We start from the raw sequence: 20,672 nt of genomic DNA, 5'->3' as shown, positions 1-20,672 counted from the left end.
GTTAGAATAAAAGGGTGGTATGTTAAGAATTGTTAGCGTGACCAGCGCCATCTTGTTCTTAGCTGCCATTTTGTCTTAGGCATCCATCTTGCCTGAATAACATTTATTATAGTAATTATTCTGTAGTGGGAAAAGATGTATTTGTTATTAGTTTCTGCAGAGCTAGTATGGCCTTGCAGATGTTCTGGGCAAGGTGCCTAGAAGTTGTTTTCTCTATAAGATGCTCATATGGCCTTGCTATGGGCACAGATGCACTTCTTATTATAACTATAGACACATTGCTTCTCAAAACTGTCTTTTACCTAATTATAATAATGAGCTTGTATTTTTCCTGACAAACACTGTGTAAAATGACGCAGTCATAACGTGTCATCATGTTAACCCAATATGCTGTAACTGTAGTCTATAAGACGTGCCTTTTATCTTTCATTAAAGGAGAATAGTTTTAGACTCATTGCTGTGTGGTCTTAGTGCTGTTCTCTGGATATCCTAATCAAATACATTCATTTCCAGCTGATACGGTGTGTTCCAGGCCAAGCTATGACTGACAACCCCCCCCCCACCCCTGAAAATAACACCTAACAGACCTTGATATAGGAGACAAGGGATTGGAGAAGGACACAAAGGGACTCACAGAAAGCACATTTGTAACTGTTAACAAAGATATGTTATGACAGAAAGGTGCAATGAAAATTCTGCGATTTGTCAATATAAAGAACTATAAGAGAGCACCACTAAAAATAATACTTTGAAATTTTTTTTGATATTTATACAAACAATATATCAGCAGCTACCCACAAGTACCAATAATAAAGATAAAATGACAGTACTATGTAGAATGGGTCTAATATTAAACACCAACAGCTATTTTAAATCAAACTTTGTTCAATTTACATACACAATACATTTGTTACTATAAACATAGCAAATCACAATCAGAGTAATCACAATCAAGCACAAGTTTGAACATTTTTTTTTTTTTTTAAAAAGGAGGCGGCAAAGATTCCCAAACCCCAAGAGCTCTATAAAACCCCTTTACCTCACACATACCTTAGTCTAACGTATAGCCAAGCAAGTGAGGTAAGAAAAAGGAAAGAGCCATAAAAGGAGAAGGAAAAAAAAAATAAAAAATCAAAGAATGGGGGCTTGTGGACTCTCACCACCATGAAATAAATTAATTTATCAGGTAAGCATAAGGTGGTGATAATGATCTATTACTCATGGGAACTAATACCCAAGCTGTGGCAGTCCACAAGTAATAAAGAGAGGGATTTTAAAAAAGCATTTTATTTCCTAAGATATGGAGAGTCCACAACAACATTCAATTACTAGTGGGAAAATCACTCCTGGCTAGCAGAGGAGGCAAAGAGCACCACCGCAAAGCTGTAAGTGTCCCTCCCCTACCCATAATCCCCAGTCATTCTCTTTGCCTCTGTCAATGCAAGAGGGGAAGTTTGGCGTCTGAAGAAATTAATTCCTTTTTCGGCTACTTTTCCCTGCAAGCAAGGATTTGGGTTTAGCCGAGTCCACGTCAATCTCTTCAGTAGAATAGTGGTGGCTTTTAAGCAATTAAGGAAGTTGTAAGGTAGTCCTTGCTTTGTTTCCTAACACATTGCTGCCCATCGTATAGAAAGCCAGAGTTGGTTTGTCTGTTCTTTCTTTTCTACAGGTCTCTGTAAGGAGTATGTGTCCTTTCACGCCTTGTGAGCTGTCTTCCTGCTGGACAGCTAGACGCAGGTAAGTGCTTTTGTCTTCTAGGTCTTGGAGACTAGCCCTTTAGAAGAATATTTCATATGCGGTAGATGGGGACAGTTTTAAAATCATTTATACAGGATTCTCTTTTGGCAATGGACAGGCACATTATGTATGTTGAGACTAGTGGATTATTCTTCCCTTTATTGGGACGTTTTTCCTCTTTGGGCTAATTTTGCTGAAATACTTTATTAGTATGTGTGTGGCTTATGTTTTATACAGGGATTTATGTATAAACTTAAAATTTGGCAGTTGGTTTTCTTTGCTTGCTTAGCTAGAACAGGCTAACTGACAGACTGCTTGAGTGTTTGTGTAAATTTAGCTCCGGTGTTGTAGGCAGAGGGAAACACACACCTTTTACTTACTGCGTAGTTTCCTCTCTCTGCCGGTCATGTGACTTCTCTCTGCTATCTGATATTTATGGAGTGGAGCAGCGTCATTAAATTTCAGTCTCTTCAGTGTCGATCTACTATACAATCGTTTTAGTGACTTCTGGCAGCCAAATTATGTATAAGTATTACGGTAAGGCACCTCAGCCTGTCTGAGGTATAGGGGGCCTGATGGTTTATTATTTTAAATAATTTTTGCATAACGTTAAGAGGCTGTGGTATTACAAATTCTTAAAGTGACAGTGTATTAAAAAAAAATCTACAGTATTATGGACATGGAAGACTCTGTGTCTTTTGACAAATGCGTGTTATGCCTAGAGGCACAAATTGTTTTGCCTATGCAATTCTGTGCTGAATGCTTAGCTAGAACACTTCAATTTAAAGATAAATTGTTGCCCGCTGAGCCCACTATCTCTCTGGATGATGCTGTTCAGACAATGCCACAGCTTTCTCCTCAAACGTCCCAAACCTCTATGGCGTCACATACAGTGCCCTGCAGTTCCTCTCAGCCTCCTGTAGGAGTTTATTTGCCTGCAGATTTTGCTGCACAGGTATCTTCTTCTGCAGTATCTGTGGTATTATCTGCTTTTCCTATGTTGGGAAAACGCAAGAGGAAAATTAGACAGATAGAAAGGTTTCTGTTCCACCTACTGCTACGCAGGTTGCTCTCCCCCAAAAGTCTGATGAGGAGTATACATCAGTAGCCACTGAGGGTGAAATCTCAGATTCGAACAGTATTATTCCTTCATCTGATACTGAAGATGTAAACTTCAGACTTAAGCTTGAACAAGTTTGTGTACTGTTAAAGGAGGTATTGGCTACTTTGGACGACTCCGATACTTGCCGTTGTCAAAACTAAGAAGTCTAGTAAACTTAATAAATACTATAATGTTCCTTCCTCTGCGGAAGTTTTTCCTGTCCCAGACTGTGTGACGGAGATTATTTCACATGAATGGGACAAGTCAGGGATTCCTTTCTCCCCGTCTCCCGTATTTAAAAAGATGGTTCCTGTTGCTGACTCCACACTGTGCCTAAAGTAGAAGGGGCTATAGAGGATAGCTGCTCCATTAAGGATCCCATGGACAAAAGGCAAGAAGCTTATTGGAAGAAGATGTATGTTCATCAAGATCTTCAATAGCAACCTGCTGTTTGTATTGCCACAGAAGCAAGTGCTGCATCTTATTTTTACAACGCCTTGTCTGAATCAATTTTAGTAGAAACTCTGTTGGAGGAGATACCAGATAGGATTAAGGCTCTCAAACTTGCCAATTCCTTTATTTCTGATGCTAACATGCAAGTTATTAGACTGAGAGCCAAGATGTCTGGCTTCACTGTCCTAGCCCGCAGGGCATTGTGACTAAAATCTTGGTCAGCTGATGTTACCTCTAAGTCCAAGCTTTGGCACTTCCTTACAAGGTTAAGACCTTGTTTGGACCTGGTCTGGCAGAAATAATTTCTGATATTACAGGTGGAAAAGGGTCTTTTCTACCGCAAGACAAGAAGAAAAGACTCAAAGGACATCAAAGTAATTTTTGTTCCTTTCGTAACTTCAAGGGTCAAAAGTCTTCCTCTCCCTCTTCTAAGCAGGAGCAGTCCAAGTCTTCTTGGAAGCCCAATCAGACTTGGAATAAGGGGAAGCAATCAAAGAAACCTTCAGCTGAGTCTAAGTTAGCATGAAGGGTTGGCCCCGGTCCGGGATCGGATCAAGTGGGGGGGCAGACTTTCCCTGTTTTGTCAAGGGTGGAGACGAGATGTCCCAGATCCTTTGGCTGTGGACATAGTATCTCAGGGTTACAAAATAGAATTCAAAACTTTCCCTTCCAGGGGCAGATTCCACCTCTCAAGATTATCTGCAGACCAGGTAAAGAAAGGCATTATTGAACTGCGTTCAGGACCATTCCTCCTTGGGAGTGATTGTTCCAGTTCCAGTAAGGGAACAGGGTCTAGGATTCTATTCAAATCTGTTCGTAGTGTCCAAAAAAAGAGGAAACTTTTCGACCCAGTTTAGAACTAAAGTGCCTCAACAAGTTTCTCAGGGTACCGTCCTTCAAAATGGAAACCATTCGTTTCATTCTTCCTTTGGTCCAAGAGGGTCATTTCATGACAATCATAGACCTGAAGAACACGTATGTTCATGTTCCCATCCACAGGGATCATCACAAATTCCTGAGATTTGCCTTTCTAGACAAACACTTTCAGTTTGTGGCTCTTCCGTTTGGCCTTTCTCAAAGGTTCTGGGGGCTCTCTTGGCAGTGATCAGGTCTCGGGGAATTGTAGTGGCACCCTACCTGGACATCATATTGGTTCAGGCTCCATCTTTTCAACAAGCAAACTCTCATACAGAGATCTTGTTGTCTTTTCTACATTCCCACGATTGGAAAGAGAATCTGGAAAAGAGTTCCCTTGTTTTTTATGGACCATAATAGATTCCCTATCTATGAAAATCCTGAATTCTCTCGTCTTGCCTCTCTCTACAGTCTACTGTTCGGCCATCAGTGGCTCAATGTATGGAGGTAATTGGTCTGATGGTCACTTCCATGGACATCATTCCCTTTGCTCGAATCCATTTGAGAGCTCTACAATTATGCATGCTTAGACAATGGAATGGTGACCATTCGGATCTGTCTCAGAGGATAGATCTAGACCAGTCGACAAGAGACTCTCTCCGGACCATCTGTCTCAGGGAACATACTTCCGGAGACCTTCCTGAGTGATTGTGACGTGTTAAAGGCGCAGGGACTATGGACTCGGGAGGAGTTTGCCCTCCCCATAAACATCTTGGAATTGAGAGAAATTTACAATGCTCTGATGGCTTTGCCTCAATTGTCCTTAGCCCGGTTTATCAGGTTTCAGTCGGACAACATCACCTCAGTGGCTTACATCAACCACCAGGGAGGAACTCTGAGTTCCTTAGCCAGAAAGGAGGTGGCACGGATTATGTAGTGGGTGGAAGCTCACAATTGTTGTCTATCTGGCATCCACATTCCTGGAGTGGACAACTGTGAAGCGGATTTCCTGAGCAGACAGACATTTCATCCTGGGGAGTGGGCTCTCCATCCGGAGGTGTTCTCCAGGTTAACCCTCAAATGCGGGGTGCCGGAATTGCATCTGATGGCATCTTGGCAGAATGCCAAGCTTCCAAGGTACGGTTCAAGGTCAAGAGATCATCAGGCCTCTCTGATAGATGCTCTGGCGGTTCCTTGGGATTTCGGTCTAGCATACCTGTTTGCTCAGTTTGCGCTCCTTCCATGAGTTATTGCTCGTATCAAACAGGAGAGAGCATCGATAATTCTAATAGCTCCTGCATGTCCTTGCAGGATCTGGTATGCAGACCTAGTGAAGATGTCATCTCAGCCACCTTGGAGGTTGCCTCTGAGGAAGGACCTTCTAACTCAGGGTCCATTCCTCCATCCAAATCTTGTTTCTCTGAAGTTGACTGCTTGGAGATTGAACACTTAGTTCTGTCTAAGCGTGGATTTTCTGAGTCGGTCATTGAGACCATGATCCAGGCTTGCAAGCCTGTTAACCGAAACATTGGTGTGAATCTAAGGTCTACTCTTGGTGTAGGGTCAGGATTTCTACAATTTTGTCTTTTCTCCAGGAAGGACCGGAGAAAGGGTTGTCAGTTATTTCTCTGAAAGGTCAGATTTCTGCATTATCTATTTTGTTACACAAGCGTCTTGCAGGTGTGCCAGATGATCAATCTTTTTGTCAGAATCAGGCCTGTGTTTAAACCTGCTGCTTCTCTTTGGAGCCTTAATCTTGTTGGTAAATTTGTACCAGAGTATAGTAAAATTGTTAAACCCCTCACAGATTTAACCAAGAAAAAGTTTCCTAAACACATAGACTGGACTACACCATGTGAGGAGGCCTTTGACAAACTAAAGACAGCCTTAGCCATTTCTCCGGGGATGACCAAAGCCCCAGAAAGTGCAGCCGGGGCAAGGAACATCTGTGGTCATGCGATCCTCACATTTCACGAAAAGCCGAGTCAGGTGAGCCCCTCCTCTCACAGCATCCGTGGGAGGAGGGCGGAACAAGAAAAGGCAGCCGGACTCCTGAGTAGATACAGTCGGTAAGTAGAATGACTGTGTTTAGGTTAGCCCGGTGTCATGTTGAGGATTTTGTTGAGTGGGACCTTCTCTCTGCGTCAAAAGCGAAGGTAAGGAGCACTGCTCCGTGTCTACAAGTACAGTCCCCCAGGATACGGGTATTCAAAGTCACCAAGCCGGCAACGTCCACAGGGGCCAACTCTCAGGAATGATCCTTAGCACATAAAATTCCTGTTGATACAAATAGTTGTAATCTTCCTTTCGCAACATACATGGGAGGAAGATAACCCCAGCCGGCATACTTGGATTAAGTAGTTTGAGAGGGCACAGGAAGAGTTTGAGCCATATAGTGTTTCTATCTCTTACCCCCCCTCACGCAGCATTTGTGGGAGGGGGGGGAGTAAAACTGCAATGTCAGCAAGGTATTTAGTTTTTCCCGGGCAGAAAACAATATGATGAATTTCAGGAAAACAAGATTCTTTAGTCAAGGAACATAGAGTCCCTTACCCTTAGTCTGGTATTATAAACAGCTCAGATCCCGGTAGCAGAGGAAAGTTGCTAAGTGAGTCGCCCAAGGTCCAGGGTATTCGGCACAAATTTCTACGGCCAACAGCTCGTACTGGGAAGCAAGGAGCAAGCGTTTGCACAACCTTGCACTTGTGCTCCTCCCCCGGAAGTCTCAGAGAATACAATTTTAAACAAATTTCTAATTTACTTATATTATCTAATTTGTTTAATTCTCTTGGTATCATTTGTTGAAGGAGCAGCAATCAACTACTGGTTTCTAACTGAACACATGGATGAGCTAATGACAATCAATATACACACACACACACACATATATACAAACACACACATATACACACACACATACATATACACATATATATATATATATATATATATATATATATATATATACACACACACACACACACACATACAAGAGAAATAAAGAACCCTTATAAGTCCAGCAACAGACTATATCACAATCATATATGTTACTTGACCTAAGTAATGTCATAGAACAAATAACACACACACTATAATACGCTGATAATTAATTATATTTCTATATATATATATATATATATATATATATATATAGAAGCAACATAGTATAATGACATCCCCCATTGTGATTATAATTATTTATGGCAACCCGGGTTGACAAATAGACCATAGAGAATCTTAAGGTCAGTCCGTTATAATCCGGAATGAGAAATCAAACAAAATGCCGTATCTCAGCAAACATCATTGTAACATGAAACAACAAAGCTTCCATGTTACCTGTTCCATTGATAATCGTGGTGTTTTTGCTCTCGCTCACCCCTTCTTGACCGAAGGCTCTTTAAGTGCCCAGCACGCCTTCATACTTTCAACAGTCAGTCGGATAACTTTACTACAGAGGGATCTTTGCTCCGCGGTGCTCAACTGATACACCGCTCCGTCAAACCAGCCAAGTCAGGGATAGGTGCATACTGGGATCAAAGAATATCACTTGAGATATCGGAGTATAATCCTTGCACCATTGGCGCAGCATACAAAGTTGAAGAGGTCTCATAAGAAATAGAGCAAATTGAATTGCATCCGAAGCTGCAATCATGAGTTCTAGTACTTCCAAACACAGAGCCACTGAAGGGAATAAGAGACTGGAGGTTCAGACAAGCTGATATTTTTTTGTCTCTCTTCTGTCAGGGAAAGAGTCTATCTGGAAACCTTTAATAGGTAACCATAATGAGACACATATACATACATAGATAAACTTTTAGACTGAGTCTAAAACTGAGACAGTTTCTATTTAGAAATATAAAACATACTTCCAAATAGACACTTGTCCACTTAGTAGCAGACAGCCAAACAAGTACTGAAACATATAAGCAGAGGTAATGGAAAAGGAGTATAACATCTATCTGTAAAAGGGAGAAATAAGACTAGTCCCTGTGACTGAATTTACAGAAAGCCTATGAAAGATTTCCCATGAGGCGAAAACATTGTATCATGAGACAGTATTTCATGCACATCTCTCTGACAAGCACTGTACTCTGAGGGGAGCTGGACTTCAATATGCTCTGAAGCACCATTCACTGAAGAAACCAAGCACATTGTTATGCTTCAACCACCTCCAACGGCGGCAAAGAAAAAACTAAGGTATGAGAGAGATGGGAGGAGTTTTTAGGCTTATTGGGGTTTGGGAAACTTTGCCTCCTCCAGGTAGGAATGTGTATCCCAATATGTAACATGTCGTGGACTCTCGCCACCTATAGGAAAGAAATATTTCACTATATTTACAGAAATCTTTTCATGTCTATACTACTGTATTTTCAATTTTTTATCCCAAATAACGTATAAAAACAGCGAGTTGAGGTTTAAACATTTTTAATTAAAAAAAGCTTACATATTTTGAGCAGAACAACAAGAGTCTGTAGTGATGTTTTCATTTACAATGTAGTAATTACTGGAATGGTTAGCATGGACGGCAATAACAAACCATGTTCCATACAGAAAAGTTAAAAAATAGCATTAAATTAATTTTGCAACACGGCTTGTCAAATTGATGATAATCATAGATATTAAAATATTTTATTGTAATAAAGCACAGAAACAAAACAAAATTACTATGAGTACATTATCCTGGGACCTGCCCAGGAGAGACATTAAAAAACAAATTTATAAGCAATATTACAAATATTAGTTATAATTATGCAGTTGGTCATGCAGAATATCCATAACATGTTTGTAAAATGACATAGCAACTAGATCCTCAATACATTATTATTTGTAAGAAAGCATGTATATAAATAATCATTTTACACGTTAATCAAAGCATATGCAAATGCACATACACATTTACTAATTACAACAAAATATCCAACTTGAAAACAAACAAAAAAAAAAATAGATCCTAGTTTTAGGAACAAAAGTGGTTTAGAAAGAAAAAGGATGATTTCCCACTTAAATTTCTCATGTTAAAAAAAACAAAAAAACAGGCGAGAAAACCCCCCCAATACTTTCTAATCTATACCAACACTTTAAATTTCAGTCTGGCTCTGGAATGGGATGTTCTTAGCAAATGAGTCACAAATTTCTTTTTACAGCCAAGCAAGCCGTACTGTCCAATCAGCAGTTACACTGTTAAGTGAATAGAGTTTTAAATGGACGGAGATCATAAAAAATAATTTAAACATTTACGGTAATCTCGTTATTCTTCAATATTCATTTATTTCAAAAGGTATTAAATAAACTAACCGTTTTAGAGGTATTAACAAAATAAAAATAAACCTCAGCTAATTTATTTCCTTTCATCATAACCACATTCTGAACTGAAAGAACTATAGTGTACCACATTTTCATCCTATAATAAATGTGTTTGGTCTAAATGAAGTCTCGCTGTCAGAGGCAATTTGCTTTATTTTAGAAGCATGTGTAATTCTAAAGAAATAAAGCAAATAACCTTGGTACCAGTCTGTTCCACATCTCCCTGTGTAGAGAAACTGTGGGTGGTGTATTTAGAAGGGATAAAAGTTACTTGGGCTTGCTGAAAACAATAACAGTAAAATCAGGTGTGTACATGTGCAGAGATTAAACACTAGAAGTTAGTCTTACTCTGCAACAAGGGGAGATTCTTGTAAGCTCTAAAAATATATATATATATATATATCTTTGGTTTACAAAAACAAAAAAAAACACCAGTAAGGTAGAGGTAAAGGGACATTAAAACCAAAAATGTCTTTCTTTTACAATTTTAAACAATCATCCAATTTACTTTTATCTAATTTGCTTCACTCTTTAGATATTCTTTGTTGAAGAAATAGCAAAGGACACTGGTGAGCCAATCACACAAGGCATCTATATACAGCCACCAATCAGCAGCTACTGAGCCTATCAAAATATGCTTTTCAGCAAAGGATATCAAGAGAATGAAGCAAATAAGATAATAGAAGTAAATTAGTTGTTTAAAATGGCATGATCTTTCTAAACCATGAAATATAAAAATGTGGGTTTCATGTCCCTTTAACTAGAAGGTGCTAGATATCCAATGATCTAGTTCCACTTAGATATTTAAAGTTAAAATGGCCTTCAAAACAATATAACTATCAAGACATTTTATTTTTCTTTAGTAGAAAGATCATGCCCATATATATTTTAACTCTTGGGATGTGAACATACTGCAAGTCATTTTTGGATAAAAGTTGTTATAAATTAGAAACAAAGTCAAATTTATGGCACAGTGTGCTTCATCTTGCAAACATCTAAAACTTAAAATTAACAAACAGGAAAGCTAAAACTTCATTTTATTTTACATTTCCATACAAATTAATCCCCATATGTTATTCTGCCCCAGTAAAATGATTTTAACATGATTTACAGTACATTTATATTTAAAATGATGTGTGCTTCTATAGTTGAATCTACTCCAGGTGACCAGAATCTCATTAAAGGAAAAAAGTAAACTCATGATTCAGATTCACCCGTTGTATGCAATTCTACTTTATTTAAAAGTCCTTTAATGTATAAGCATCAGGCATGCATCGCTGAATGCTTCAAGATTGGCTCTGGACACCAGCAACCAATTTCAGAGTACAATAAATATAAAAACAATTTTTAATATAAAATAGCAAATATGCTAAAATCATTTTAATGGGGCTGAACAAGCCCCACTTTACAACTTCATATGCCTTTAAATATTGGGTAATTGTATATATATTTATGTGTGTGTGTGTATATGTGTGTGTGTGTGTATATGTGTGTGTATATGTGTGTGTGTGTATGTGTGTGTATATGTGTATGTGTGTGTGTGTGTATGTGTGTATGTGTGTGTGTGTGTATGTGTATGTGTGTATGTGTGTGTGTGTGTATGTTTATGTGTGTATGTGTATGTGTGTGTGTGTATGTGTGTGTGTGTATGTGTGTATGTGTATATGTGTGTGTGTGTATGTGTGTGTGTGTGTATGTGTGTGTATGTGTGTGTATGTGTGTGTATGTGTATGTGTGTATGTGTGTGTATGTGTGTATGTATGTGTGTGTATGTGTGTATGTGTGTATGTGTGTGTATGTGTATGTATGTGTGTGTGTGTGTGTGTGTGTGTGTGTGTGTGTGTGTGTGTATTTTTTTACAATATCAGATTACAATCCCTCCTAGCAACAGCCCCGAATGGACAGTCCTGCTGTCTTGCTGGGGCACCCTTTTTAACAACAAATTAGAAGAGTATGAACAATTTTTTAAATTTTTGAGGATTCTATAAAAATATACATTTTTAACATCACATGAATCCCTTTCTTGTGATCTTTGAATGGGGTGGGTAAATTATTATATGTAAGAACAAGGTCCGCTTAATTTCCAATAATACAATTGGGTATTTTGACGGACATTCCAAACATACGTTTTACAATTACATACAAGATTACTGAAAAAAAGCTGAAAGTGCTCACAGTGCTAAAATACAGACAGAATCAAAGATAAGAAAGAAACAGTGAGTGTGAAGTTCTCCAGGTGATTATTTCTTAGGCAGAGACTAAAGAATGTACAACATTTCAAGTAAAAGAACACTACACCCCCACCACATAGCTGAGGAAAGGTGATTAATCCCCAAAACATTGTAGCATTCTGTAGTTTTGTCCTATATTATTAAACAGTTGGGTAATAACCAGGGAACCATATCATCATGTGTCTTAATTGCAAATGTAAAGAACAAAGCTGGGACTCCCCTACTGTACTACAATTATAAAATCACCTTAAAACAAATAATTGTGCTTGTACATTTTTTAAAGCAGAAAAAAAAGATTTTAAAATGAATCGGAACAATTTCAGAATATCAATGTCTTTAAAAAGCCCATCTTCTTTTCCACTTTTTATGTGATACAGTCTAGTTTATCTTTCAGAAGAAGCAAATAATGGATTATATGGAACCATAAAGGGATAGGAAAGTCAAAATTAAACTTGCATAATTCAGATAGAGCAAGTCAGTTTTAGACACTTTTAAAGTGAAGGTCAATTTTCATGTGTAAGTGCCCGTTTTTTAAAAAACTATTAAAACAGGGGCACTTTCATTCATGAAAATTGACCTGGCACCGTATTTTAAAAATACCTTGTTCTTCTGAAATGCCGGGTCGCCGTTCTGAAACGATGCCCCGCCTGCTTCTTCCTGGTTTACTTACCCAGCAATGACGAAACCGGCTTCCTACAATCACGGCGTTGCCTAAGGCAATGATTTCCCGGGGGGGGGGGGGGGGAAGCCATTATTGGAGGATGCCAGAATCATCATTGCTGACGTATATGAAGAGGCTTGCAAAGAACTGGTGAAGCACTGGAGCGGCTTCAAGAAGAAAGGTAAGTATATTTATAAAAAAATGGCTGAAATGTAAATTTTCACGAATTATTTTTTGTACAAATATTTTCAGTATAGGTGGGGGTTCAATAAGTAAAACCAGCTATTTCAAATGTCAAAATAAAGGTAAAAGCTGTTTGCAAACAATAATACACTCCCTCAAGTAAAATGTAACAGAACACATTAAAGGGGATACATTGTAACATTACAATGTCCCTTTAACACACCAAATATTTCCATTAAATAGTAAGTTATAGTAACACCTTCAAGTACATCTAGACATCTAATGTTGGATTCTACTACAGTTTAAGCTTATAACAAAAACAAAAAAAACATTTTATTAGATTTTTCATTTTGACAACATAGACGCTAATTGATATAGCTGCAACAGGTGTCAAACATCTTAAAAAAAACTAAACTAAAACTGGACACAGATGTCTAACACTCTGAATAGAGGGAAGGCTTTGGGAATACCAGCAATGAAAGAACAGTTGTGTATTCTTTCCTTCTGATGGTTGAATGAATACAAGATATTTTGTGTAACATATAATCATTACAAATGCACCAGCACATTTATATCAAATTGAATAATGATTGTGTTTTTCCTGCATATTTTCTTTGAGCTGTACTAATAAAAGAGGAAAGTGAATTTCCTCATCCTGACAGGACATCTACCACATTCTCTTTGTCATTATCAAACAAGTCAGGTAAGAAGTCAGGCAGATTTTGTTTGTTTGTGGAATCCAATTTATGTTGGGACATGAAACCCACATTTTTTCTTTCATGAATTGGATAGTGCATAGAATTACTAAACTCAGATAGAAGGATATCAGTGCTATATCCTGATGCATTATCGCACCATTTATTATATTGTTGAACTTTATTGGGCTCAAAGAATTTAAAATGACTTTCTAACTTACTTCTTTTGTTGGAGGATCAGCAATGTACTACGGGAAGCTAACTGGACACATCAGGTGAGCCAATGACAAGAGACAAATATGTAATCAGCCACCAATCAGCAGCTAGCTCCCAGTAGTGCATTGCTGCTCTTGAGCCTACATAGGTATGTTTTTTTCAGCAAAGGATACAAAGAAAACAAAGCAAATTAGATAATAGAAGTAAATTAGAAAGTTGTTTAAATTGTATTCTCTATCTGAATCCTGAAAACTTAAACTAAGGGGTCTATTAAACAAGGGCCGAATGTCCCCTGTTCCCCTTGTTTCCGCGCAAGCCTTCAGGCTCACCGGAAACATGAGTTAAGACCGCTGCTCCTAAACTCATACGCCGCCTCTAAGGCGGCGTATAGCAATCCACCCGAGCATGTACGATCGGGCTGATTGACACAACAAGAACTGCTGGTGCAAGGATAAATGCTGACAGCGTAGGCTGTCGGTATTTATCGATGTGCGGCGGACATGGTTCACTATAGCGGATCATGTCTGTCCGCACATATATAAATAGACCCCTTAGGCTTTATTGTCCCTTTAACTAATATTTAATCATAACAGAGTGCAGATGGTAAAGCAATGATAAATATGTATAGTTTCTTTATATACTCCATATAACATTAACATAAGCTAAATGTATGTCATTATTTGGATGATTAAAGACCTGTACTGTTTAATTTATAATGAAGACAAATGCAGATCATGCAATGGATTTGTATCTATTCAAAGTGGTGAATTTTATAGCCAATATTAACCCCTTAATGACAACTGACGTACCAGGTACGTCCTGCAAAAACTAGCAGTTAGTGACAATGGACGTACCTGGTACGTCAGTTGTTTAAGAGAGTGCTGGAAGCGATCGCAATCGCTTCCAGCAGCTCTCAGGGTATTGCAGTGATGCCTCGATATGGAGGCATCCTGCAATACCTTTTAACAAGCCTCCGATGCAGAGAGAGCCACTCTGTGGCCCTCTCTGCACCGGTAACAATGGTGCTGTGTTCCGGGGGGAAGGGAAGCAAGGAGGCGGCAGCGTGGGGGCGCACGCGCGTGCACGTGGGGGGGCGCGCGCATATTAGCCACTGACACCAATGGAAAAAATAAAAAGTTCAAAACATAAAATATATATATATATATATATATATATAAAAGGATCGGGGGGGGGGGGGCTGCTACACTACAGAAAAGTTTATAAATATTTTTGGGGGCAAAAGTTTATAAATATTTTTGGGGGCAAATTGGGTACCCAGTACCCAAGATGGCGGCAATTAAGTAGCAGGGAGGGTTATAGAGCTGTTTGGTGGGGGATCAGGGAGGTTGGGGGCTAAGGCAGGGCTCCATTACAGCAGAATACATTTTTTTAAAAAATAAAATAAAAAAAACTCCTTTTATTTAGTACTGGCAGACTTTCTGCCAGTACTTAAGATGGCGGGGACAATTGTGGGGTGGGGGAGGGAAGAGAGCTGTTTGGGAGGGATCAGGGGGTGGGATGTGTCAGGTGGGAGGCTGATCTCTACACTAAAGCTAAAATTAACCCTGCCAGTGCCCTACAAGCTACCTAATTAACTCCTTCACTGCTGGGCATAATTCACGTGTTGTGCGCAGCAGCATTTAGCGGCCTTCTAATTAACAAAAAGCAACGCCAAAGCCATATATGTCTGCTATTTCTGAACAAAGGGGATCCCAGAGAAGCATTTACAACCATTTGTGCCATAATTGCAGAAGCTGTTTGTAAATAATTTCAGTGGGAAACCTAAAGTTTGTGACAAAATGTGTGAAAAAGTGAAATTTTTTTTTAATTTGATCGCATTTGGCGGTGAAACGGTGGCATTAAATATACCAAAATGGGCCTAGATCAATACTTTGGGATGTCTTCTAAAAAAAATATATATATACATGTCAATGGATATTCAGGTATTCCTGACAGATATCAGTGTTCCAATGTAACTAGCGCTAATTTTGAAAAAAAAAGTGGTTTAGAAATAGCAAAGTGCTACTTGTATTTATGGCCCTATAACTTACAAAAAAAGCAAAGAACATGTAAACATTGGGTATTTCTAAACTCAGGACAAAATTTAGAAACTATTTAGCATGGGTGTTTTTTAGTGGTTGTAGATGTGTAACAGATTTTGGGGGTCAAAGTTAGAAAAAGTGTGTTTTTTCCATTTTTTCCTCATATTTTATAAAAAAATGTATAGTAAATTATAAGATATAATGAAAATAATGGTATATTTAGAAAGTCCATTTAATGGCGAGAAAAACGGTATATAATATGTGTGGGTACAGTAAATGAGTAAGAGGAAAATTACAGCTGAACACAAACACCACAGAAATGTAAAAATAGCCATTGTCATTAAGGGTAAGAAAATTGAAAAATGTTCCGGTCATTAAGGGGTTAAAGGGACAGTCAAGTCCAAAAAAACATTTCATGTTTTAAATAGGGCATGTAATTTTAAACAACTTTCCAATATACTTTTATCACCAATTCTGCTTTGTTCTCTTGGTATTCTTAGTTGAAAGCTAAACCTAGGAGTTTCATATGCTAATTTCTTAGACCTTGAAGGCTGCCTCTAATCTAAATGCATTTTGATTTTTTACCACTAGAGGGCATTAGTTCACGTGTTTCATATAGATAAACATTGAGCTCATGCACGTGAATTTACAATTGGTAATTAAGGGATTATCTATCTTTTAAAACAACAACAATTCTAGTGTTGACTGTCCCTTTAACAAAACAGACACCTTGAAGAGTGTAAAGCAGTTCCTTTCGAGAGTGTGAATCTGACATGATAAATACTTAAATTTTTGTTAAAGTTCATCTATCCTCCAATATAAAGCCATTTCGCTTTCTTGTTTGTATTTGCTGTAATAGTTATTGACTATTGGTATTTTTTCATCTTTTGGTACATATATTTTTATTTTAAATATATTCTAAAATGGTTGTTACTTTAAAGAGACATTATACGCTAGATTTTTCTTTGTATAAATGTTTCGTAGATCCATTTATATAGCCCATCTTGTAGTTTGTATAGTTTTACTTTTTTTTTTTTAAACAAAAACATTGTGCTGATTTTCAGACTCCTAACCGAGCCCCAGTGTCAGATGTATACACGCGTTTACAGACTCCTCTGGGCTCCTGTTTATGTTATCTGTCTTTTCATATGCAGGGAAGGGGGGGGAGTGTTTGCACTTCTTGTTTTCCCAGCCCCTTTCACTGGGTGTCCCTGCCTAACATCATCAATAGTGCTAAACTGGGAGCTTCTAAGTAACTTTTAAAAAGGTTTTATACTGGATTTTTAGATCAGCATCTGAGTATATTCTTCTTTATAGTAGTGCCTATTAAATGCAGTTATATAAAAATAGGCGTTTACTGTCCCTTTGAATAAAAAGTTGTTTAACAAATCAGGAAAGTGTTTTTCTATTTGTGTATCCTTAAGAAATCGTTCTATAGCAAGATTAGTCTTACTTCAGATAAATCATAGAAGCCAGTTAGACTTCTAATTTTAATTTACCATACATATATGTTTGTGTATGTGTGTTTGATGGAAAACGTTTAACCCCTTCCCGCCATTAGGACGTTCCATGCCGTCCTAACTTTGCTGGGCTTTAGTGCTGTACTGAAGCAGCTACAATGGCTTCCTAACTGTGATTGCAGACTGGAGGGCGTGTCTAGCATCATAGCAGCCGCCCCCCCCCCCCAGACCCGATCCCATCATTGAAATCATGTGATCGCATGAATGAACGTGTGATTTCAATTTTTTACTTATTTGTTTACATCAGAACTTTTTAACAATTAAGTACCAGCATTAAGGGGTTAAAGAACATTAGCTCTCGTGTTGTGTATTATAAACTGGTATATACACAATCCTATATTTTTAAGTGGTGTTCTTTTTGAAAGAAAAAAATATGACATCACACGATTCCATCATGCCAAATATAAATTCATCAACTATAAACTCGAGTATTTCTTGCTTGCCTAAAATCTTCAGACAAAACCGCTGTGTTTTAAAATCTCTGTACTATATATATATATATATATATATATATATATATATATATATATATATATATATATATATATATATATATACACATATACACACATATATATATATATATATATATATATATATATATATATATATATATATATATATATATATATACACAGTATATATAAAAAAAGTATTTATTATTGCATCCAGCTACCTCATCAACAGGATCTATATAACAATCTGTATTACATATAAGTAAAATTGTGCATTACACTGCTAGGGGATAGAACATAACTGCAGCCCTTACAGACTCATCCAAATAAAACCAGTAACTTCAAAGCAAAAAAAAAAAATATACTATTCTAAGAGTTTGACTTAAAATATTGTATGGTTACTTATGTATTTCTATCAAATGTCACTTATTGGGTAAAAGATTAAGATGCTTTTAGTTTTAACATGTAAAAAAATTCTATTTGCTAAGCCACCACAATACAACCCCTTTTGAGAACTGTCATGGCTAAAAGTAGGCGTGGGCAGAATTTTGTTATTCGGTATTCATTTACTAAACAAACGCTGAATATTGCCGCAGGCCGCAGCATACAATTGTCTATTTTGTGCAAAACCAGATGTTTGTGTGTTGCACTATTACACAATTAAAGCCAAAGCCAAAAATAGCCAAATGTCGCTGGCTGCGGTCATATTAGTCATTCCTTTGTTAAATAAATAATACAATTATGCCCATGCATAGTTAAAGTAAATAATTAAAACAAAATGCACTTAGCACTGTGTCTTTGAGCTACTAAGGTGATGAGTAAATAAATACATTCTTAAACTACACTTTCCCTGGGTAGGTAAGCTAGGTTTCAATCTCAGTTTCCTGAACACAACAAATAGAATTATGTAAATAAAAAAAATGCACAGTTAATAAACAAGCAAATGAAAATTGTACAAGAGAAAATAACTAAAACAAAATAAAATTTCCCTTTAGAGAAGGTATGATGATGACCAGCGGTTGAAGCGCAGGAAGCATACACATTTGTGTGGCGAGTTAAAACTCTGTGTGCATAGTGGTAAGTAGGCAGGTGGAGACTGATTTGGCAACATACTAAATAGTCCTGCCTATTAAACTCCATAAACCAGAAAGTCCAGAGAGTCAGCAGCATCGGTGTTCTACCTCAGATGACTGTCTCCTAAGTCTGAAGCCCTTCACAGATGTAGCATTGGGATTAGCAGATGGAATTCTTTTACCTTTATTAAGAAAAAAAAAATCTGTGTCAGATTTACTGTAAGTTTATATAATTCAATTACCTAGATGCTACTACAGTTTTAAATAGAACCACCTTGGCAGTGGCAAATAAATTCTACATTAAAGAGATAGTAAACATGATAAAGTACAGAAACACATCTTAAAGGACCAGTCAACACAGTAGATTTGCATAATCAACAAATGCAAGATAACAAGACAATGCAATATCACTTAGTCTGAACTTCAAATGAGTAGTAGATTTTTTTTTCTGACAATTTTAAAAGTTGTGTATTTTTCCACTCCCCCTGTACCATGTGACAGCCATCAGCCAATCACAAATGCATACACGTACCATGTGACAGCCATCAGCCATTCACAAATGCATACACACTTATTCTTGCAGATGCTCAGTAGGAGCTGGTGGCTCAAAAAGTTTAAATATAAAAAGACTGTGCACATTTTGTTAATGGAAGTAAATTGGAAAGTTGTTTAAAATGGCATGCTCTATCTGAATAATAAAAGTTTCATTTTGATTGAGTGTCCCTTTAATCATTGCAGTACCATTACTGTTGATCTGCAACACCAATGATTCAAAACAATTTCAGCAGTACCGACTGACTGGCTGCCTTGCCTGTCAACCACAGGCAAAGACACCCTACACCAGGGCTCAAATATCTCTCCTACTTCCCCTTACCTCCCAGTAGTACATAAAGCCAAATATAGGAAGAAAAAGTAAGATAGTAGGGTAAAGAGGTGCAAACTAAGGCCCCTTTATTTATGAAAGTCTGGCAGACCTGATACGACAGTGCGGATCAGGTCCGCCAGACCTAGCTGAATAAGGCGAGCAATACGCTCGCCGTATTCAGCATTGCACCAGCAGCTCACAAGAGCTGCTGGTGCAACGCCGGCCCCTGCTGACTCGCGACCAATCGGCCGCCAGCAGGGGGGTGTCAATCAACCCGATCGGGTTGATTTCTGGTGATGTCTGTTCGCCTGCTCAGAGCAGGCGGACAGGTTATGGAGCAGCGGTCTTTGTGACTGCTGCTTCATAACTGCTGTTTCTGGCGAGCCTGCAGGCTCGCCAGAAACACGGGGCATCAAGCACCATACGGAGCTTGATAAATATGCCCCTAAAACTGCTGCAACCAGAAAAAATGGGCGAGTATGTGGACTCTCACTATCAAGAAATAAATAACTTTATCAGGCAAGAATACATTTTGTTTACTCTCTAATGGTAGTGAGAGTCCACAAGACCTCTCTCTTGAGAACCAATACCCAAGCTGTTGAGTACACAAAAAATTTGGGTGGAACAAAACAGGCAGGCAGCTATTTACCAGGAACTACAGCTTGAAGAACCTTCCTGCCAAATGCAGCCTCCGCCGGGGCAAAATGATACAACTTGGTAAAGGTATGCAAATAAGACCAGATTCCAGCTCTGCATATTTATTCTACAGCCCATGAACAGGAACAGCAGCTCTAGGGCTATTTGTTCCCGTGCAGACAGTGGAATCTGTTTTTTCCACAAACTTAATCCATGTACTTCAATGTTCACAGCGCCATCTATAAAACATCTCAGCTTTATTTCATAACATATAAAATCAATGCAACGACGACACTGAAGTTCCATTTAAAAAAAATATTTTTAGGGGGGCGTGTCCGAGCAGCGTACCTGATAGGACGCATCTACTATTAGCTCTAAAGGAACTCTGTACAATCCGCCGATTTAAGAGCATTCAACAACTAAAACATCTATACATTTTAATATATGAGTCACCGAAGCTGCGGGGATCATAATATATAATTTGTTTGTTGTTTCTATGAGATTGGAGCTGTAGTTCGGACGATCAAGACCTTAGGCGGCGGTCTATTAATAGGCAACGACCTCCCCCAGCTCCTCCGGGTAAACAGTGCAGGCAGCAGGATTCTGCCCTACTGACTTTATATCTGCAATAACGCATTGAGTTA

At 38.1% G+C, this 20,672-nt stretch overlaps 1 protein-coding gene across 1 annotated transcript in view; it reads right to left on the bottom strand.

Annotated features, from left to right (window-relative positions):
- Positions 1-17,648: 17,648 nt before the first annotated feature.
- Positions 17,649-20,672, bottom strand: part of RAB22A (RAB22A, member RAS oncogene family) — an 82,208-nt gene continuing 79,184 nt past the window's right edge. Inside the window, exon 7 of the mRNA XM_053704557.1 lies at positions 17,649-18,709. Coding sequence (XP_053560532.1) covers positions 18,615-18,709 — 95 coding nt within the window. The 3' untranslated portion in view covers positions 17,649-18,614. The remainder of the gene's footprint in view (positions 18,710-20,672) is intronic.

Source organism: Bombina bombina, chromosome 1, assembly GCF_027579735.1.
Source record: "Bombina bombina isolate aBomBom1 chromosome 1, aBomBom1.pri, whole genome shotgun sequence".
Lineage (NCBI taxonomy): Eukaryota > Metazoa > Chordata > Amphibia > Anura > Bombinatoridae > Bombina > Bombina bombina.
Note: the sequence above shows the minus strand (reverse complement) of the source record. Positions and strands in the feature narration are given on the sequence as shown.